Below are 23666 nucleotides of genomic sequence, written 5' to 3' on the forward strand. Positions count from 1 at the left end.
CAATAATAGGTTGGAAATATTCGCTAAATGACCAGTTTATGAAAACAAAGAAACATTGTAAGTTGACCCGCAGATAACGGTGAAGTAGCATCACATTTAACAATTCAGCACCAAGGACAGATCCAATGATAGAACTTAAATTAATTGATTGTGATATAATTTTTATGCTATTCAGCTTTGAAATAGGAGCTATTGCTTATGATTTAGATTGTTCACTTTTTATGGTGTAGCATATATCATGAGTTAGCCAGGCATATATACATAGCAACATCACATAGCCATATTCCATAACTTCATGGCAAGAAATCAGGCATTCCAAATGCCTCTTGTACCAGCACCAAGCAGAAAATTGAGTGGTCGCCATCTTGAGTTACACATAGTTCGTAAATCATGATGAAGTGTCTGTATAAAGTAGAGTGAGCAGGGATCAATGTAGTCTTACCTCAGAGTGACGTCAGCGTAAAGCCGGCCCGAGGCGCCCTCCCCGCACCTCAAGGCCCACTCGTCAGAAGGCACGCACGACAGATACATGTGTATGCTGGTGAAATCCTCATTATTGATCTGTGGAGAATGCATCCATCATCTTAGCCAGATCAATTTAAGCACGGTCCACCTACTCTTTCAGGAATTACACATTTCGGGGACCACTCCCTTTCCATGATGGAAAAAGTAGGAAATTTGTAAGCAGTTCATTTTGCTGTAATGAGCACAAGAGGCTGTGTTGTTGATTATTTAGAAACTGACCCATCCTTGATTAGAGCTTACAGCCAAGGATTATTTGACAGTGAAATAATACTGGGTTTAAACATTTTTATTCAAATTGCTGTGGAAAGGGAAAACAAGGAGAAATAGAAAAACTGAACATGTAGGATAGGAGGATTAAATCTGGGTGGTGAAATTTATCATATATGTCTAAGGTTTATCTATCCTGATAGAATGTTTGAAGGTGATTTTTTAGATTGCAGTAAATCTGCTGTTGTGAAGAAGAAGATAACCTTGGAAGTTTTGCACAATCTTATTTAAGTTAGTGTTGATAGTTTTACACCAGTATGTTGTGCCTGACAATGTGTCAGAATCATATCTTAAGTTAAGATTGAAATCTCCACTGCAGAGGCTAAATTTTGTTGTAAAGAGAGTGGATAACAGATATTTGTATTTCAGTAGTCATAAATAAAATCTACATAATTTTTTACTTTAGCTCGGATGCAGTCAATTGGGCCACAGAAATTCCTTTGTTTAGAGCATTTTGTTTTTGATCATTCCAAAAGGATGGCCATTATAAACGTTATAAGTTATACTTGCTACATTATCTTGATATGGGATATTACTGTATGGTTTCAGGTGTTTTACTTAGTTATGTAAGACATAAGGCCTGAGGAAATTATGTTGTATCTCATCGCAAAGATTGATTTAGAAAATAATAGATCCCAGGGCTTTTGATGATAATAGAAAAATGATGATAATTGCTGTGCTGGAAACATTTTATAATCAAACTCAAAGTTGGTGCCTTAGTCTTGTAATATTTAGGTAGAAATGGCAGTTTCATTTTATGATGGGGAGCGAGGGTTGTGTAGGTACCAAAATACCCAGTTCTCTATGATTTCACATTCAATGTAAGATTTAGAAATGTGCCTTTTGATACTTTGTCAATGTCATCAAACTAATTCAATCCATTTTCACTTCTCGACAGATGCTTCCCTAGACTACCAAGGTAACAACAAGACATCCGAAAAATTTCTGTTGCTGTTTTCCTTGATTTCACGTTGTAGTTTCAGCTGATTTGCATTATTCAAATTTCAACTAAATGTCTGCTTTGCATTTCTTTCTCTTGAAATCTGCTTTTTTCCAAACAGAAAGTATCCAAATGTGACTGAAATTTGTTGCTATTGACATTACAGAAGGATGATTTTGAGAATATTTTGCATTACTTTACTAACTCCCTCTTTTTTACTCTTAACAGATGACTCCGTAGACAATTATAGATATCAAGGTAATAATAATGGACAATACAAGTTGTTCTTTGGTTCTTCTCTACCTAGTTCTAAATGCATATATGCGGCCCAGTTGAATATCTTCTTACAGTCATTAAGACTACTACACATTTCATGATGCTATAGAAGGAAGGCGCCAAGTTTAGATTATGTAGCTTATTGTTGCTCTTGTTTAATTGCAACTCTGGTATAGTTTGTAGGGAAAAAAAGTAGTTTTGCTTGCCCTTCCAAACTTTCATTAACACGATGCCATAATATGATGACACAAAAGCCAATTTGAAAGTGAATTCTTTTTAATTCAGCTTTTCTTTATTATTGCTCTTCTCCAGTGGTTACTTACTGCTCTATGTACATGTCCTATATAGTTGCCCTCAGAGACTAAGGATCAATAGATGTTGAAATCATTATTAGTTCAATAGAAAATCACCCACCTAGGAGAGGTCTTCTTAAGGGTATAGTCTTTCTTGGTAGATCAGCTCTTAGAGTTTTTTTATGACAACACAGAGGACGTTACAACTATCTATGCTTCAGGCATCTCACAATCTTACTGTCCAGCTGTAGCATGAGGATAACTATTGGTTTAAGAGTCTTAAGCTAGTGTACAACAGATGGTAGGAAAGATTGGAAAACGTGTTGTGATTGGGTTTGATAACATCAAGTTGACCAAAGAACTTTGGCCTCATGTAACTTGCACCAGTCCAAAAAGTACAAAGTTAACATTCTTGTAGACAATGTATCAACCAGATATTGAAATTCTTGAAAGATTTTCACTTAAAGAACGTGGTTTCAGCACTAAGGACAAGACCAGTGTTGAGAATAGCAAACATTTGGCATCTAAACTAATGGCAAAATTGTCAAACCTGCTGTTTGATTAGAGATGTATGAATGGAGTGTCTAATTTAATAGCAATTGTAATTTCAGCACCAAGGAGAGGGCCTGTAGATTTTAACCACACTAAACATGTTCATCTTTGAGTGTAAAATACAGGCACAGTTTTTAGCTGCAACAGCCAACTTTGATGGTCATACAATCGGACATGTCCTTGAAGAACAGTGGCCATTTCTGAAGGCAGCGGCTTGAGTGCCTGGAAAAAGATAAATTTCATACAATCTCTATTATCATGTATATTTGTTCCTTCAAAATTATTGAGAGCTGCTGCTGTTGGCATTGAAACTGAAATGCCTATCCTCTGGGATATGTCAGTTGGAAGGCGCTGTATTAATTTTTCAATAAAATTCATCCCACCCAATGGAAAGGTGACAACATTTCCCTTGTAAGTGATAGCCTTTCAGACTAAATAATTCAATAATCACTGAGTGATGAATTATTTATTTGATAATAAAGCTGTTGAATGCTAATTCCTATCAGTAGAAATTTCCATCTCTTATGGCTTCCTTCAGTCAATACAAACTGATTTTTCCCCCATGAGTTGCTATATCAATTGTGACGTGGTTGTCTCAAGTGCGCCTGCATGATCTTTTTAAGTGTCTTAGCCCCTAAGCTATAGTCTACACCTTCCTTTACACTAAAATCTTGGATTGTTCTTAAGTTTTAGATAGAATTTCTTATGCCTTTGCAGCACAACAATCTCGTCACTATTATCAGTGCTATAAGCTGTTTTATAGAGTGCAATAAAAATAGGTTTGCCCATAAATAATAGATGGCATTCCTTTGTAGTTGCAAGAAAACGAAAACAATAACTATCATCCATTCATACAAATTTCAACAAAACTGCTTTGAGCAACTTAATTTCTAGTTCATTTCCTCTATTCTTGGAAACTTTAAGATGAAAGTGTTGTAAACAAAATATCACAAAGCAGACAACATGAAGGATAACTTCATATGACCAGGATAAAATATTTTATTATTCAACAAATTCCAAAATCAGTGTTGCCCGTATAAGATAAGGAGTTTTTAGCCAATGAAATGAAATTTCAAGGCAGCCTTAAATAACTGTTGGAAAGCAACTTCTATCAAAATCAAAATACTAGATGTAGGACATACATGTACTATGCAGGGCTAAACTCGAGTTGTTGTAACAAAATCATAAGCTTGACACTCATATGCATGAGACATGTTATTTATCAGGTTTTAAAGGTCCGCCAGGTTTTTGTGTAACAAATCGTGACTTGCCAAACGGGGAGGACATAAACCCTGAGTTTGCCCTGACCTTCGTGACCTTTGTGATGGCTATAAAGTTGCATTTATTCTCCGACTGTTCATTACGCAGCTTTTATAAATGGACAGTGCTGACCTTTGCAGAGGTTAATACTGTTACACAGTACATAGCCCTCACCTGAGTATAACGCTAGTTCGCCTTTATCCGCAGGGTAACCTATATTCATTGTGTTTACCAACACAGTATTAAGGGATATCAACTGGCAGGACAGTGGTTTCAAGTTGTAATATGTTTAAGATATTGTAAATTTTGACTCTCGTTCGTCGAATTAATATCCCTAAATACCCACCTCTGACATCAATGGATATAGGTTACCCCATGGATAAAGGGGAACTAGCACTATAGGTTTAGTATCAGTACAGACTTTATGGGGGAGAGTCACTTTAGCTCAACTGGTAGCAGCCTCATTGTTGACCAATTAGTTATAATCAGTTAGTAACTGGGATATCCTGATTCAATCCTGGTAGGCATCTTGTTTAGTGCTTCAACCATCTTTTGGAAGGAAGTGATTTGAGCACAGAGGAAGAGCTTTCAACTCTACCCTGTAAGAACATACCCTGCTACTTAAAACAGAAGGACTTTTTGGACAATTACATCTTGACTTGAGGCAGATCATTGCATGTGTTGAGTCCAGCGGGCAATCTCATTGATGACAACTTCATCAAATAGTGGGCATGTTATAGCAAGTGACAATGGGTCCACAAACAGTTATAGTATACCTTGTTATCTGACAGCTTAAGTTTTTTCAATGACTTGATTATTTTGAATTTCATTAATTCCTTTTGTATTGGATTATAACAATCTTCATAGTTTTTATTATTAAGTACACAAACATGCATAATTCACCAATGGATAGATTGGACTCAAATGATGCTGCAGCAACTTACAGTTAAATGTGTTACAAAAAGGGTATAAAATGAATGGTTATCTGTTGTTACTCTTGTTTTTTTACACGTGTTTGAGTCACAGGAAGCAAGTCTTAAATACTGCACCTAGAATTCCTTATTCAAGGCACTGTAGGCTTTGTTCTTGATTGGATGTGCAGGCATAAGTAGATTAGTAAAACATACATGTACCGTGTATATTAAATAATTTTTAATGAGTGTTAAGTCTGTTGATGAGTGGATGGATGTGTCAATTATTGCAGTGTATATATATATATGTGATGATAATTCAGTTATTTTAGCCCTTACATTTCTAGCAGTTTCTGTCACTTTGTATTTGTACGTGTATTTCTTATTCTGTAGATTTTGCCTTACATAAATTCCATACAAATACAAATTACCATAGGCATACATGTATATTAGGTATTATCAACAACACAGATAAGATAGATACATTCAATTGTTATCACCTGGTTCCTGATAATAAGTTAAGGGGGATGATACTGTTGATTGTCCTGTTATCACATACAGCTAACTGTTAAAGTTACATTGATCAAATAACCCAAGCACTTTTTGCCCTCGCAGATTTTTGTGCATGCTTGTCAAGATGTTTTTGACTGTGAAAGATGATTGAAGCCAATGTCTGCATGCTATCTCTGTGCGCCCTGTGTGCATTCATTAACTACTCGTCAAGTCGTCTTATCCATTTGTCACAGGTATCACAGCATGTTAAAGTCAATCCTGTAAGTGATTCATTTGTGTAGAACAGAAAAGCCTTGAAGAACACCTCTGAATAAGATCAGATGTTGTCATGCCCTTTTTCTTTCTTTTCCCAGCCATGTCCCAGAAGAAGAAATGTGAGTCTTCCATTTTCTTGTCTCTCTAACACCAGACCTGCCCTTGTCGCTGGTTACTGTGTGGGAGTGGGAGGCGTGCAGATGTGGGTGTGTCAGATGATTGGTGATGACATCACAGCTGGCCTGGGCTGACCTCCAGCCTGGTACAGTCTCAGAGTCGACCAGTGGACTTTGCTTTTCACTTCCAAAGAGTACAATTTTTCTGTACTTGAGAAAGAGAGAAAAAGAAATGAAATAAGAAATAGAAAGAATGAAAAAAAGAAAAGAAAGCAAAAGAAAGAAGAAGAGAAATAGATTTGAGAGAAGGAAAAAAAGTAAGAAATAAACAAAGAAAGGAAAGCAACAGAAAGACAAAAAAATTGCTATGTTGATTGCTACTGATGATGTTTACCCAAATTGCAAAAAGAATATTATTGGCTTGTTGATGTTCTCAGAATTTGTTACACTATGTAATGTGTGTATACTGTAAACAAACTAAATTGTACTTAACAAGGGTGCTGATTTTGTTTCTGCCAAACTGTGATCCCGAGAACCCAAATAAATTAAATAGTATATCAGAAAATTGTGTAACTCAAAGCCAGTGCCCTAAATGACTCCTATTCAATTTTTGCAAAATTTCGAAAAATTATCAACAGAATACTGAAAAAGATGTATGATGTAGAAATGGAATTTAAATTGAAATTCATAATTTTCAGCGCATAGCCTATTCTACATATGGTCACACACACCACCAGACGTCTGTAGTTGTAGTGAAATATCTAAAATCAATGTGACCTTGAAAAATATCATTGGCAGATTAATCACTCCTTGGCCATGGCTAATTTGCATAAGGCAGCAGAGGGGATGTGACATAAGGATCAAACAATGTACTGCAGTCTCAACACAGGGAAAATATCAAAATGTGTCTACTTTTTGCAAAAATCTAACTTAGTACACCTCAGGTTTCCAGTAAAATATTATAAAAAAAGGGTAACAAAACATGCATATAGCATTTAGTATTTGGTTCAAATTAATATCACATCAGACAAGAATTTTGGTATTGGTAAGTGTAAGATTTTAAAAAAAGCATCTGTTTGTAAAATCATGGCTTAGTTTTGAAACAGCATTGTCAGATTGTGACTGCATCCCCGGGCTTAAATTTCAACATGGTCAGAAACAAGGCAAAAAACACACACCAGTAAAATGTCAGGCATTTTAAGGCACTACTACAGACAGTAACTGTAACAGTATTGTAAAATTTGAGTAGGTTAAAATTTGTACAAGTTTGTATCTTGGCAACAACAAGCAATGAAGGTGAAGATTTATTAGAAGAGAGTTCATTTGATTCCTCCTAAAATTACGTTTTAATGGTAGATATTGACTTGTAGTATTTATTAGCCATTAAAACTGCAAGAAAATTGGTAAAATTAGCTATGGGAGGGAGTAATGACTGTGGTAACAGATAATTCTACGGTGATCCAAAGGCAATTTGGTTAATCTTGTACCAGTAAGATGACTCCCTCTGGCGTTCCTGATTAAAGCATTTACTAAAAATGGCGGCGTTCTAATTTTGATATTTCATTCGGTTAACTCGAAGCACAATCTAACAAGCTCCATTCATTTTTATACAATAAGTTATCTGTAACAGGAAAAAAAGGAAATTAGGTACATATGTCAATTCAAGGGATGCATTTAGATCACTGGCAGATCACATCATTATCAAATCATTTTTTATGATCAAAAGGAAAATGTGCATGTATGTCGCCTCCAGTCACAAAAGTTCTCATGAGGCACTTCATGTATCTTCAAACCTACAGTAGAATTCGACCATTGCCATTGCAACCTGCAACATGCAATGTTGGAAACTGTTTGAGACTATTTGAGAATACCCATTGCAGACTCATTTTCAGTATATAGTGGTACAATTCCTAATTTTCATGATGGTTACCAGTACAGAAAATTAATGTACAGGTCTAGTTCAGGTCCAGAGATCAAATCTAATTGTTTGTAAAGAAATGGGCAATACTGAAAACAATGGTCCAATTTCCTAAAAAGGAATTGTTGAGTGTCCCACTCCCACTGGCAATTTGTACATTCTGAGATCTGAATAAACAAACAAACTGGCATTTTAAAATCACGTATCCATTTAAACTCTGAAAGCTTGGTTGTAGAGACTTGTTAGAAAAGACTGGTCCAACAAAAAAATAACAGTTTTGTACCATACCCCCCCCCCCATGATGCATTATAACCCATTTAACACAATCCCTGCTGCCTAACCATAATTAATTATAACCTACAGAAAATTGGTTGCCAAATGGTTACTTCAGTGTATTTAAGGTTAAAGTGTTGCCAGGCTGGCAGGTACTGGTACAGAGATTGGCCAGCTGTGATGTCACCACTTTGACAGAGGACGAATACATGGACGATCATCAGCAGCACTGTGTTGTATCAATTTTTTTTACCACTGATAAAATTGTACAAAGTGTGTATGTGTGCTATAAACAGTATGTATGATTTCTGTCTTTTTGGATATTTTTTCTTGCATGGACAATCCTAAATCCTTTTGTGCAATAATATTGAATCTTTTGTGTATGTGCAGCATTTTGTACGTTCAGCATTGTTTCAGGGCTGTTTTAGGTTAAACAAAGTCCTCTTCTAGTTGTATGTCAGTGAAGGTGTTAACATTTAATGGAATCATAGAAAATACTGTTTCTGTTTTTATTACAAAACTAGATAACTAGGGTTAGAAGTTACAACTGGGGAGATTGTTTGATCTCAGAGAGTTGGAATCTAGGATAATGTATATTTTGTATGTCTGACCCTAATTGACAAATTCTAATCAGTCTACAATCGCACAGTCATTACACACTTCAAAAGGTGACCCCATTCAAACTAGACTAGGTTTTCTATCATACAGTTTGGTTGATTGTGTGCCTGATGACGGTTGGGAGTACTAAAAGGTTTGGTGTAATATTAAGATAAGTCTGTATGAGGCTTAATGGACATCATATTTATGGCCATAAGGAATGCTAAGTGCATCTGCCTCTTGCACCTTTTTTCTATGTCATTACGACTTTGTGTATTCACAAAGTGACAAAGTCGAAAATTTCTAAAATCGACAGTTAGCATTGGTCCAATGCAAACAGCATTGTTAACTGCAGCTAGACTGCTAAGTTGTAGATTTTGGACGTTTCTAAGAAGTAATAAAAATACTGTGTGTTAAGCTGCATCTATATGCTAACAGGATGCTTATCAGTCGGGCCACAGGCCTTCATTTTTGAAACCTAGTGTAAACGATCTTTTAGCCGATAATGGCAAGCCCTACAGATAGGCTACAGCAAGCAATTTCTATGAATGACATCCATCTTTAAGTTGGTGATAGTATCTCTTGCGAAGAAAACATTAGGTACATTGTTTTGCATGGCATGCATATTCAAGATCAGCAATTAGCTTTGTAAAGCTCTTAAAAGGCTTGTGCCGCATACAGTTTTTAGGAGTTAGGTTCTTCTTGTCTATTTAATGCAGTGTAATACTGTTTAATTTACTTTTGCCTAAATTGTATTATAATATTTGTTTTCAAAGAATTGTTGTACAGTAACAAATTCTGGGAGAGACCCCCCCTGCATATGTAAGTTTTGTTATGATAATGATAAAAAATTCAAGAGTGATGAAACTTTATAACAAAATTCTAACATCATAACCACAGTACTTGAGTGACACTTCCAATTTTCTGATTAATGTCACCCAAATTAATGTTGAATTTGACAGAGTTCCTGTCATCACGTCAGCAGGTATACAATGTTAGCACTTAAATTCATTCATAACGTCTCGTTATATGCAAGTTCTTCGGGTTGTGATAAGATTCTGGAATCATCCCTCCCCTGGTTGTTGTTACCTAGATATACGGCACACTCCAATTTTACTGACAGGCAAATACAGGTAATCCCCACATCCTACAGTGACGTGGCAAAAGTGCAGAAAAATTCTTAGCAGGACTACTGAGGGTAGTGTACACAAAAGTGTTGATGCATGCGTGTCTTAACCTATCAAAATACCAATCCCCCATGCATGACATCACAGTCAGACATCTTTGTCAATGAAGGACTACCAAATAGAAAAAGAAAAACTAAAGTGCAGAAAATAGCATGTCTTAGCTAAGCCCCGCCACACCAGTTTAATTAATGTTTGTACTCGGATTTGAAAAAAGAATGCTAAATTGAAATATTACGTTTAAAAGATAGTTTGTGGGCTGTACCTTTGTACACATATTTTCAGCAAGTATGCATTGTACATTGTAGTTAGATTCTAAATTTCCTTGATTTTTACTTCAAAATTTGCAGGAACAAAGGAAATAAATTGGTGCGACCAAACCACCTCTTTAAAGCCACCTATGACCCTTTTAGGCTGTTTCATTTTGTACTATTTTCTGGATTACCAGAAGAGAACATTTTAGAAATGGAGTAAACTGTAGTCGTTTAGCGCTAATACTAGTTCTCCTTTATTTGTGGGGTAACCTATACCGGTTGGTATTTAGGGATATGAATTGGTAATTAGGGATATGAAGTCAATGGGCGGTGGTTTCAAATTGCAAGATATATAAAGTTTGAAACCACCGTCTGTCGGCTATCCCTTGTTTTTGTCTTTAAACAACGGATATAGGTTAACCCACGGATAGAAGTGATATATATATATATATGTAATATGGAAGTCAATGACTTTATTCATTGTAAAGCACCAGTAGAATGAATGCTTCAGCACAAAATGCCCAGTGTTTGGGGAACTGTTTCCTTGTCAGCTTGCCAAGGCGGTGCAGGAATGGATGTCATGTAATGGGAGCCGGTTGGCTCTGCTCCACTAATTGTGTTAGATGCAGCGCGCTCCTGTACATCAGGCAAATTGCTTACGCACAGCTACACAGCATGCTCCAATACACACCCCTGTGCCACTTTCTTGGCCCGGACCAAAAGTTGTTACTGGTAAAAAAAAAGCGAGTGATGACTTTGGCGAGCAGATTTTTCTTCAGCTCTTCTTAATTGCTGCATAACGATCTGAGATCCTTCGGTGTTAATGAGGGTCAAAACAGGTGGCAGTGATGAAAAATAGGCAGCAGGTGTATTCTACACAGCTAGAAGCCCATAAGACACAGTTTTGTGAAATGTAGCAGTAGTATTCTGTTACGGAATAATGTAATTCTCGATGCCTGCCACTTCTTGTTGACAACACCACAGATCATGTCGGGAAAATTAGACACAGTATAATTTTTCATGCTTTGAGGTACATTGTAGATGTCAGTCAGTGCAGTGATAGTGAGTCCAAATTTTACAGGTAATATATATGGATCCGTGATATTACATGTTCTTGATGTGTAATCTCTCTCTGTGTCTTGTAGACAATATATCATTTTTGTTTTGCATACTGAGTAAGTCACCTTTATGTAAATGAATTATGCCAAACGCAGGCTCTAATATTACAGAGCAGCAAGTTAATGGGAACAGAATTTGATAATATAGTATGTAAGGTAAAAATGAAATTAAAGTTACTGTAACATTTCCTAATTTCAGACATGTAGTATGATATTTTCTGCCTACTCCTCAGAAAGTCATTACATCACTGATTCTTGTGCACTACACACACACTCTGGTCATCAACCAAAGAATTTAAGGTAACGTTACACAAATTTGTAGAATCTTAACAGAAATAAATGTATTTATGCCAAAATTAATGTATTTATGTCAAAATAGTTGGTAATGTCAAATATGAATATCACCATTTAAAGCCCCGGTCACAAAGCGCGTACGATTCCTTGCGATGGACTATTCCGCATATCGTACGATGAGCGCAGTACATCGCAAGAAAATCGTAAGCATCGCAAGCCATCGCAACGCATCGGATGGTGTTCAAAATTTTTCCAGCGTCGCACGATTTTTCACTTGTGTCTCTTCTGTATAGCTGTCTGACCGCTTTTGTGCTTCTTTAACCAACAAAATGTGGACATAGCTGTTAAATACCTTCCTATAATATCTTTAACTGTAAAAATAAATTTAAAAAGACCATGACAACAAGAGTATTAGAAGCAAAAGTTCAAATCAAGCGTGAGTACTGGTATGGTTATCTCGGCCTGCTTGCCGGCTCTACGTGTCAGGCTCTTTCGAAGATCGCATCATGATATGCTATCAACAAAAAGATGCCATCATACAAAATCATATGATAAGCATTATATCATATATATTTCCGACTCATAGAGCCTGCCTTTATGTTCGAGTTGTCCCCATGGTTATTACGATTATGGTAAACTGACCCAAGACCGGCGAGAGCTGAGATTTGATCTAATTATAAACTCACGTGCATGAAGCGATCAAACAATTGTCTGCATCACCTGTGCGGGGCGCGCTGTTCTCTTGTTGCGACTGTGGCAGTTGCGACTGAAATATTTCCCCTTTTCGTCAATATCGACAATATCAGGGAAAACTGAAACCATCACAACATGCTAAAAAATCATAAATCTATAACCTCATCAGTAGACAAAAATTGCCGTAATGAACTCTGCTATGGGGGCAAATAAAATCTTACGACGATAGCGAAATTTTGAACATGTTCAAAATCCATTTCAGCTCTATTTTTCGCCATACGACGCTCCCCGATTTACTATGATTCACTGCGATTGACGCAGGCACGCTCTTATGACCTCATCGTACGATGCACTACGCGCTTTGTGACCACGGCTTTATATACTTAAACCATTGCTTCCGATTTTCTTCCGACTTACGTCGCACTGCGCTTATCCTGCGCATCGGAAGGAATCGCAAGGAATCGTACGCGCTTTGTGACAGGGGCTTTAGATATTTTTTGGTGTTCCTTAACATTATATCGAAAACTATATTCAAGGCAGCATTTCTGTAGATATTAAAACATTACTTCCCATGACCAATTTTCCTGAGGCAGTCATAAAGGTACTAAACCTATAATATTCCCATTATCTTGTCACTCTCCGCACATCAAGTTTATTGCACATGTCACCTGCACACTCGCACTCGTGGTGCGAAGACTGTGAGTAATCCTCCCGAGTAATTTCCACATCAACCACTGAATTACCAGGAAATAAATGTGCCCAGATAGAAAGCATGTAGCTGTGGGAGTGACATGCGTTCTGTCAATGTCTGATGCCATGAAATCATCCTTAGATTACTTTCTTTGATGTCGTATGCAGGGATATTTCCATGTCTTAAAGAGCAAGATGGCTTACTTAGTACTCAGGCACTCCCGTGATATTGCCAGGTTGTCAAAGAGGCCCAGGATTTTTAGTCAGAAACTTGAGTCATACACAGTACATGCCTTGCCTTGAGTTCCTTGTATTGAAGTATCAGAATACAGCAGTAGGCTGAAGTTGGACCCTATGTAGGGCTGGCCCCTGCTCGGACATTTTGTAAGGAATTGTATTCATCAATTTGGATGGTGACATAAAGCCAGGGGCCCTATGCAAGGGAGCTTCAGGTGTTAGCCTCAATTGTCTGTACTAAAACCTATGCATTAGTAAAAGAATCCAACACAACTATCTAGATTTAGTAGGCATGATACAGTGTGCTTGGCCAGATGCACAAGCCTTGGTGAAGTGACATTGCGCTACTAGACAACGAAAAAGCATAATGCTTCGTCCTCAAACAGAGGTTCAAGATGCTAGGTTCAGCTTAATGTAACATATACATCACCTTTTAAAGAATTGCATCCTCCATTCTGTATGTTAATGTGTGTTATGAAACCTATTTTTCTCTTCTATTATGAAGAGACGCAGTGATTGAAGATGGCAGTCGGACCAAAAGCTGATAGATAAACCCCCTCTGAAGACAAATGATACTATCTGGTCGGATCTGAAATTAAAGTTTTGACAAAGGGAAACTGGGTCATTCCATAAACCCAGTACTTTGTCAAAGACATGGAAAGTTACATGCGGAATATATAATATTCAGTCCCAGAAACGGTCTCAGGAAAACATTTTTCACTACGACGTTTGATGTATGTTTACATGGCTCAATTATCATATCAAAACTGCTTCTGGCTTTCTGATTATGAAGCTAGCAGATTCCAATACATCATTTTGGTATAAGATGAATATCAAGATGGAAGGATCTGGTAAGATGCATTTTTAAGATAATCAAGACTGCTAGTATATCAAATGCTATCAAAATTACTTTTGGGGTCTCAAGTTTTTAATAGATAGCATTGCTCACAATAACATTGTTTTTATTGTGAACATCATCATTGCACGGTTCGTTAAACATTGGAAAATTGGAATCATCCATGGCTAAATGCAAAGATGTTCCGTCATAGCAAAATATATCTGATTCAACAATGGGTACAATTGCAGAGACCATATTACACTGACATTTTAGAAGTCATCAGACTTCTTAACACCTCAATACTATCATCTTTCAGACTGTACTGTAATGAAAGGGAAGTGTTACTTGGGAAAACACTTGAAATTGGTCATTTTTATTGACCGGACAATTGTACAGGGGGAAGATCAATACTCATTGATCGAAGAAAAAGACGAGTTGGGAAAGGAACTGATTTTGATAACATTGCATAACCTTTATTGATGTGAAGCATTTGAACACAATTCATTGATTATGAATAATCATTAACACTAGATAGTCCTGTACAAATAGCAAATGAAGGGAATGTGTTATCCTGTGATATAAATGCCTGATATCTTCGAAAAAAAAGGTTATGCTAACAACTGATAACATGAAGACATACAGTCCGTAAAATTAACAAGTTATGTCATCAGTACTGTACACTGTATGTGCATATTGAACAGACTTGGATTTACTATTATTATTTAACAAGGGAAGTCAATGCATTTCTGTCTATCATAAGTACATTGATCCACTTAGATTTTGATTTTGGGTTTCTCAGCTATTTCAGTAATCCTACCAATCATGTTTTGGATTAAGGGGATTATATCCAAAGGATAAATGATAAATGGTATTTTGTCAATAGTATTATACTGTAAACTGTCACATGCATTCTTCTTTTTCCACAACAAAGGGATGATATACGTTCACAGACTTATGAACTGTAGCTTACATGTACATTGTAAAGCTTCAATGCTATTTGAATTGTAAATGAGTAATAGTGAAGCATTACTGCATAGATTTAATATATTGAGGGTGAAAAAAAGATTATCAGTTGTTACGCATCAAAGAATGGTTGTTTTCAAGGGGCCAAAATCACATTCTTCAGTCTCGTCTTGCATCATAGAATCTTGAGCCACCCCAAGTTCAGGTGAAAAATTGGCTGGAAGTGTGTGGGGAGTGCAGATAGGCAGGTGCTACACTCCCTACACAAAGATGAATATTTGATGAGCCTTGGGTTCAGGGGAATTCCGAAGCTCGCTTTTGCTGGGGCGTGGAAGGTTATAAATTGCTGCAGGGGCATGATTGTATTTGAATGTGATAAAGTCTCATTTCATATGTATGACAGTATCTGGAGTGAAAGGTAATAATAACATTCAGAGATGTATAAAAGAAGCAAGTTAAAGAGAGTGTGCTAAGTTGGATGATACCTACGGCACCCCAGGGATTTTTGTGTATTGGATTGATGGTGACGATGGACCGGCAGGTCTCTATGCATGGGAAAATCATGAAACATTCAAATGTTAGGGGACAGGAAGTTTCCACAATGTCCTTTTTTTATGAGCATACAATGTAGTACATTTTGTACTCAGTAGTTGAGATTGGTAAACTTAATCCTCTCTTGATTTGAATGAACTTAAGATCTATAATGACTTTTTTTTCAAAACTACATTCAATTTGGCCTAAGACCCAAAAGTGGACCATTTTAATGAAGTCATTGGTACTGTTTTTCTGGTAACAAGTACCTACATTTTGTACATACAGTATGAACATAATTATGATGGTATGTCCTATTTTCCATGCAATTAGCAACACATAATGTTTATTAGTTCTTTTTCTCTGTGAGGGGGAATAATTACAGATGTATCATAATCATAGTACCTAATAATGATGTGCATAGTTACATTTTTGATAAATTTGAATATGGAACAGAATATCTAATTTGCACTTAAGGCAACATTGGAACATAAGTTCCCATGACTTGACTTTCTTCTTTGGGTATGTACATACTTTATTAGCAAGGGGAAGGTTGAAAGTGTGGTTGTCACAATAGACTGATGATACAAGTGTTTGAGTGCAAGTGTTTGTGTTTTTTTCATAAACATGAAATGATGAATAGGCATTAAGTGTTTGAATGCTATAGTGTTCTTTTTCATGAACATGCCCAGATCTATGTCTGGAAAAACAATTTTTGTAGCACTGTCAGATTTCCACCTCTCTACAGAGAATGTGATTAATATGAACTAACCTTTCTGCATGATTTTCATCCTGCTTACTTCTCAGTTGTTTGAGAACGTCCACCTGCCACCTTATTAAAGCAAGTGCATGGGATCGTGAAGATACCACTCTCACTGTCTCCATGCAGCATTTTCCCATCAAAACCTTTCACTTTCCTTTTTTCTTCTTCCCTTTTTTGCATGCATGCAACTTCCCATTGACTAAACAGACAAAGGTATGTCACTGTAACTCCATCTGGTTTTCCTCCACAACTTTGCCACTAACTACATTTTTTTGTCATGACTGCTAACTTTATAGATTGGCTCGCCCCAGTGGCTTTGCCAAAAAATCTTCCTTCCTTTGTGATTTGCAATACATTTTTGTATGTATCAATGAGAGATAAACTCCTTGGAGATACTTATTGGAATCACAGACTTTTTCTTTTCTCATAACAGTTGAAGGTCATTCTATTCTCCCCTGCCTCTTAAAGAGTTTCCCGGCGTGCGGCGTAAAATCCTGTGAGGTCTGCCGTTAATGAGTTTGTGAGCCTCAGAACAATATTGTTTTTCCAAGGTCACTCTCAATCAGTCCCATACATCTGCTGAATCAGCAAGCGCAGAGTGGTTGCAGCCAATGGAATGAATACTATCTCATAATCACACTCGCGCACTTTGCTGCTTTTTCACTGCATGCTTAGAAGTTCTTAAGAGGAGAGGAGAATGTTGCCCTTAACAAGAACATGTTGGAGTTGTAGATAACCTTTAAAACAGGAAGTTTGTACTCTCTAAGGAGTTTGTCTATTTCTCTCAGAATGTGGTATGCTTACTTAATTGTGAGTGTGCACTAGTGTTTAGTTTTGATTTTATTGACGGTTTAGTTTTAAGTTTACGGAGAAATAGCTGGCCTGACTTGAATAATTTTTTCAGTCTTGTGCAAAACCAAACTACACACTATACATGAGGACAATTAAAATACTCTCTAAGTATGATTGATTTCATGTGGGATTAAAATTCATATTGGATTTGTGCCCCCTTTATGTTTTTTACACAGGAACTAACTTACTATTTGAGTTGGTAGATCGAATGATCCCTGATTTCTCCACTGCATCATATTTCCTGTTGTTTTGTGGCATACTGTAAATGTTGACAACCACTCCTTTTCAGAAACATACCTTTTACACATACATTTATAATTATACATCTCAAAACAAAACCTTTTGGAGCTACATGTATCTGCTGGTACTTGCATGTGTTACTCATCACAACAAAGGGATGAAAAAGTGAGCAAGTCACCCCTATCTGGGGTACTTACATAAAATGTAATAATATATTGACAGAATACCTACTTGAATGATTTCCATCACATGTTTTTTTTACAAGACACCAAAGACTGATGACTGATTTTACAGAAAATTCCGGGTGCTGTAAAATTTGTGAATAAAACACAAGTAAGTTCAGGGGATTAGTTTCTATTGCAACACAAAGGAAAGTACCAATCAGATCAAATATTATGGTATGAAATTAAAAAGGAAATTTTGTCAACTGATTTAGAAGTGTAACAAAGTTGTATTTGTTAAACAAGAACCTGGAAATAGTTGCCAATCTTACACTAATCATCCCATTCTTGCCAAGCAAACTGTCTTGAATGAGAAGCAGTTGATGTGTACAATGTTTACTGCTGCTGTATGCCTCAAGTCCATGTTGGAACTAAACCTTGCATTTCTTTCAACAGGTTGCCCATTTTTTCCTTCATACTGTCATAAATGGATCCTCTCCTGTTACTTGTGTCTGTCAGGTAGAGTGGAAGTTTGACTCGTTTTTTTTCCTATTTTACAGCACAAGAAGCTGTAACTGCCACGTTCCGAGGCTCAGAGTACTTCGTTTACGACCTGTCTGGCGATCCCATCTCGAGCAGCCACGACGAGATCACGCTCGGATTCAAGACCCACCAGCGCAGCGGCCTTCTTTTCCACACGGGGACCGGTCAGGACTATGTCAACCTTTCCCTGAAAAATGGCGCGGTTTCCCTGGTGGTGAACCTCGGATCCGGTGCTTTCGAGACGCTGGTCGAACCCCTAGAAGGCACCTTCAATGACAACCGCTGGCACGATGTGAAGGTCACTCGGAATCTGCAGCAGGTAGTGTGCAGATTGCATTGTAACTCTGTGGTACTAATTCATTCCTATAGGCAAAGCTGGAACAAGGAGCGGCAACGGCAACGTAATGGGGAAACTTAATGCACTCGGTGGTGTAACAGATTGAAGCATTGCATAGTCGCTAACACATAATCTGAAATCCAGTGTTAAGACCTGAATTTGTTACGCTTTTGTTTTCAACTTTTGTTTTAGAGGGCAATTCCCTAGCAGGAATGCCAGAGTCAGTATGGTCAGTGTGGTCAACTTGTTAGATGTAACACTAACGGTAAAAATTAAGGACCTTTCAAGTTCTGCTGAACACATTGAATACGCATTACTAAATCTGAATTTTTACCTTCTCCACCCACTTTCCTCGCATAGCAGTCGAACATAGGATCCGCTATGGTAAAAACCTGTCTTCTGTGGTACATAACAATAAAATGTAATGTTTCTATGGACTGTCTATCTATGGATAAACAAGTCAAAAGCAATGCTAACAACAGTCTTTTGCATTCTAGCATAACTGTTGCACAGAGTGTGGCATTAAGTGTGTAATGCACTCATCTTTAATGGCTAAGACAAGTTTCAAACTGTGTGTTTTTTATATTAACTAATGGTGTCTCCTTTTTCTTTCTGTAACTTGTTCATAGCAGCTAATGGTGTGTGGACTCGATTGTTTTCAACCTGGTGTCTAATCCAAAAAGTCCTCTGTTGCTCCGCCACAAGGACTAACCTTTCTAAAAAGCGCAATGTGGCGGCCCTTGTGCAGGTTACGATTTCAGTAGATGAAATCTTCACGGAGACGGGCTTCACGCAAGACGACTTCACCATGCTGGGGACGGATGACTTCATCTATGTGGGAGGGAGCCCCAGCAGCGCCGACCTGCCGGGATCAACCATCACTAACAACTTCATGGGATGTCTCAAGCAGGTAAGCACACTCAGTTATCGCTAGTTCACCTTTATCCGTGGGGTAACTTATATTCATTGGTTTTAAAAATAGGGTATTTAGGAATACCAAGGTGTCGGACATGTGGTTTCAAAATGCAACATTTTAGAATTATTGCAGTTTATCTGTTTGAAACCACCATCCGTCGACTTGATATCCCTAAAATTATGTTTTTTCTTTAAAACAACACATTTAGGCTACCCCTTGGATGAAGGTGAACTAGCCTTAGTTACCAACAATTCTAAACAATAGTTGCCATTCATTGCCACCAAGAACAGTAGACAATCATCACGTACTTGTGCATCATCACTACATGTAGGTAGCTTGCAGCTACATGTACATGTACATGTAGATGTAGATGTGAGAATTAGGTGTCATAGAATCACGTCATTCCCTGAAGCACATTGACATTTACTGTCTGCTTCGTGTGCCTACAAAGATACTGTGCTATGCCAAAGGGTAGTCATACCAGCTATAAACAGATACAGAATACTGCAAATTTTGTTCACTTTTGCACTGTCTGGTATTATCTTGTGCCAGGAGAGTAAAGGAGGTTTTCGCGTTGTATAAATATCTTAGTACTATGTACAATTCTGTATCAAAGTTAGTAGTATTTGCAGTGTATTGAATTTGCAGTGCAGAGGTCAATGTAAAAGAAGAAAAAACGCTGCAAATTTTTCAAGATTTGCAGTAGTTTACAACATGAAGAAGCTCTTACGATACAATAAGTCACAGCCAAAGCTGCTGATTTCCAGATTTCTGGTCAGTTTACACACATTTGTATCTGCCAATTGGTTGTGGCATCACTTTGTCCATTTGTTCTGGCCGGGGGACATTTATGTTGGAGCACCTGGTTCCAAATAGTTGGTAACTAGGAGACCCCGGTTCAATCCTGGGTGGGGCATCTTGGTTTGGGCTGCAGCCATCATTTTGGAGTCAAGTGTTCGAGGTGGTGCCTCAAGCATGTCAAAGACAAATTAAAGGGCTAACAACCCCTCCTTGTAAAATATACCTTGCTCCTGAAACAGCAAGGAAACTTGCAGCCCTTTGTGCCACATAAGGCCAGCAAAGTCCAAGTGCATTAAATTTTTTATACGAACTGTTAGGCTACAGATGGATGCAGTATATAGCTGCAAATTCCCCTTAAGGGAAAGCTGTATAATCTTGAAAAAAGACCCCTGCTTAGATCAGACTAAACCAACAAAGAAGACCATGAATCTCATGCCTTAAGTCTTGTCACTGAATAATGTTGCAGCTTACCATTCCAACTATCAGCCATCTCTGCTTGGTTCAAATAAGGTCCCAAAATACATTATATGCCGCAAGAAATCTGCTAGCTTTGCCTAGAAACACAGTGTCAAAGAATTCTTTACTTTGAAAAAGAACAGGCATAGATGCCAATTTCTAAGCTCAGCAGCGGTACATTTTTAGTGTTGTAACAAACAAGTTTTATTGGCCATAAGGGGAAAATAAGTACATGTACCTTAGCAGGCTTAATGTTTGCAAATTTGCATGGAGTCACATATCATATTGTGAACTGTACTGCAGGGGCATGTTAATCTGCATGTACTGTGCTCTACCTTGTTCTCCAATGCAAATTTAAGATGATGACAAAATTGCCCTTCCCTCAAAAGCCAGCCCTTCCTTGTACGTTTGTATCTTAAGCAAGAGGTACATATAAACTGACTATTGTTGTAAGGTACATTAACGTTGCTATAACTGCTTTCTGTGAAGAAACATTGTCAGGTTACGACAATCTGATATTCGTTTCGTGCAAGTGGAGCATATTTGGTGCAGTAATCAATCAATGATGATTTCATCACAGTGATCATGCATACAACACAACTGACTTACTTCTTACAGTTCCGCTACTGGGAAATCATGCATTACTGAATCGGCAGATGTACAATCATGTCATGAAGAATGCAACACTATGTATTCGGTATCACCCGAGGTACCAGCCCAACAACCAAAGCCTAGAGGGCGATCCAATCCACGGGAGGGCTGGGACAGAGGGTGATGTGGAATACACTGTGCTGTATTTTATTTGTATCATAGCCACCTGAGAAAACACACATTTCAATGGGAAATGCAGTTGAGAAAATTTGGTGGCCTCAAACAAAAAATTGCAATTGTCAACAGTGTCTAAATTGTCAACAGAGCACTCAATTCTATGGAAAACTGTGTGATAACAGTAGAAGTCTTTGTGATATCAAGCCAAGTTATCACCTGGTCCAGAGCACCCATAGCAAATGTTATTGTGGTGCAGGTATGACATAAATTCTTAGCAGATGTAATAATGTAACAGGATGGATGTTGCATCACATTTTTTTCTCATGAAACACTCTCTGCAGTGTCTATTCATCAACTGAGTTGTTCCAACAAATTATTTCCTAGGATCCTCAGAGTTGTTCTGGATCATTAGCTGCTTAATATCACACCAAATCTTATTTGTTATTTAGAATAATTAATTTTGTTATGAAAATAAAAACAAACTCACTGATTTCATTTAGATTCAATATTAATAGATGATTCAACACATAATGAACTAATTTCACATTTCACTAGAGCACAATTTCTATGTATGAAATGATGTCACAGATGCCTTAGAACTTTAATTTTACTTGTAATGAAACAAATTCTACTTAACAAGTATGCAGAAAACTCTGCATCATCTAAAATTTACAAGCTAGGATATACATTTTTAAGCATTTGCAATTTTTAGAATCAAATCATCACAGCTGTTTCAGACAGAGAGTTTTATTTCAATACCTATAGTATATTCCTTTCTAGCTTGTCTTTTGAGGATGCCACAGCAGACATCTAATAATCACCTACTCTTTGAATGATGACTCTGCAATATTATGCAACATATTCTGCCCTATATATCCTGGTGTAACATACAGCAGGCCATTGGAAAAAGAGTGATGCATAACAACATCAAGGCGGCTCCCATAGGATGCTTTTACATTTCATCGGGGGACACAATTTTGCGCCAGTCATCCATTCACTGCTGCGCGTGTGTAAAGAACAGACCGGGTCTCGTACACCGCCAGCATACCAATAAGCCCAAAGATCCTTTTCTTCCATTTTGTAGGATTATCGTTATACTGAATATAATCTTTCCCCGAGTCAGCAATATTGCATTGTGGTCAGCCATCTTGTCCTCCACAGCCGTCCAAGGTCGTTGTAATATCATGACAGCAGAATGCGCACAGTAAAGAATTATAACAACCTCTGCTTTGAAATGGATGAGTTCTTCAGCATCCTTTTCATATACTTTTGGCAGCTTCAAAAATTGCTGCAGCCCGTGTTATGAGAAAGGAAGCCCTCAAGACGGCCGCAGATCATTTCTAGATAGAACGAAGAAGAGGCCCTGGGGGGAGGAGGGCAGATATCATTTCCTCTCAACAAATAAGATAGCAAGCAGGATTACAGTGAGCCTCCCCTTGCCCATTTCTCTAATACAGCAAAGTTGCGTGGCATCGCTTTCTTTCATCAGTTTGAATCTCGGCAGTTTGTTCTGGGAGGCAATGCGGACTATTTGCACAGATGCTTGTCGTCAGCTCTAGGGTCAAACAGCCTATTTGGAGAGTTCTGGCCCATCATTCTTGCATCAAGGTGTGCATCAGTGCAGATATACCTTGCTAGGGGCCCATTCACTTGTTGAGGCTAAGGTTATGTGTGCGTCTTATCAGTCACACTGATTTGTGGTAAGGAGTTCACATACACCTAACATGCATAATGTCAGTGTGCGGGTAACATTACTCAACATATTTCACAGTAGATACAACTGATACTAATGTGTCTTGTGTATCATAAGAGCCATGTATCCATGCCATACATTAAAGATAGGTTACATGTTAGAATATTTAGCTAATTATTCTGCATAAATGTACAAATCAAAGAACATGTCTGCCAAAAAAATGATAACATACACAGCATGATCGATTTTTGCAGAGGGGCTTACTTTGCTATAAATGAGACTTGTGCAGAAAATTCATGTAAGTAGTATTATGGCTTTAAAATTTTTATTTGGATACACATATGTAACTGGTATAACCGTTGACTTTTACTGCAATGTACTTGACATCTTGGAAGGGTGCACCTGTGGACTTGTTAAAGTCTTAGAAAGTTCCAATAGGTTAAGTTTAAGGTCACAAAATTGCCAAACCCATCACCTGCCTCGCATTATGTAACCATGCTTCTCAGCCAATGGAAAGCTCCAGCTTATAATCTAAGGCACCAGTTCAAAATGTCAAACACCCATTGAGTGCAGCCTGAATAAATCAAGCTTATAGCAGCTTTACCACTGGTTGAACCACTAAAGCTTGTCGCTGCTTG

General features: G+C 37.6%; 1 protein-coding gene across 35 annotated transcripts in view; it reads left to right on the plus strand.

The window, feature by feature from the left end:
* Positions 1–23666, plus strand: part of LOC118408405 (neurexin-3-like) — a 220668-nt gene that overhangs the window by 87755 nt on the left and 109247 nt on the right. For 15 of the 35 annotated variants that reach the window (XM_035809174.1, XM_035809181.1, XM_035809183.1 and 12 more), the window contains 7 exons: positions 1691–1711; positions 1961–1990; positions 5891–5911; positions 16469–16474; positions 18075–18376; positions 18755–18778; positions 19143–19304. In XM_035809174.1, coding sequence (XP_035665067.1) covers positions 1691–1711; positions 1961–1990; positions 5891–5911; positions 16469–16474; positions 18075–18376; positions 18755–18778; positions 19143–19304 — 566 coding nt within the window. The remainder of the gene's footprint in view (positions 1–1690; positions 1712–1960; positions 1991–5890; positions 5912–16468; positions 16475–18074; positions 18377–18754; positions 18779–19142; positions 19305–23666) is intronic. The other 20 variants (XM_035809205.1, XM_035809209.1, XM_035809211.1 and 17 more) reach the window with 8 other exon arrangements.

The sequence above is a fragment of the Branchiostoma floridae genome, unplaced genomic scaffold (assembly GCF_000003815.2).
Source record: "Branchiostoma floridae strain S238N-H82 unplaced genomic scaffold, Bfl_VNyyK Sc7u5tJ_1583, whole genome shotgun sequence".
NCBI classification, from domain to species: domain Eukaryota; kingdom Metazoa; phylum Chordata; class Leptocardii; order Amphioxiformes; family Branchiostomatidae; genus Branchiostoma; species Branchiostoma floridae.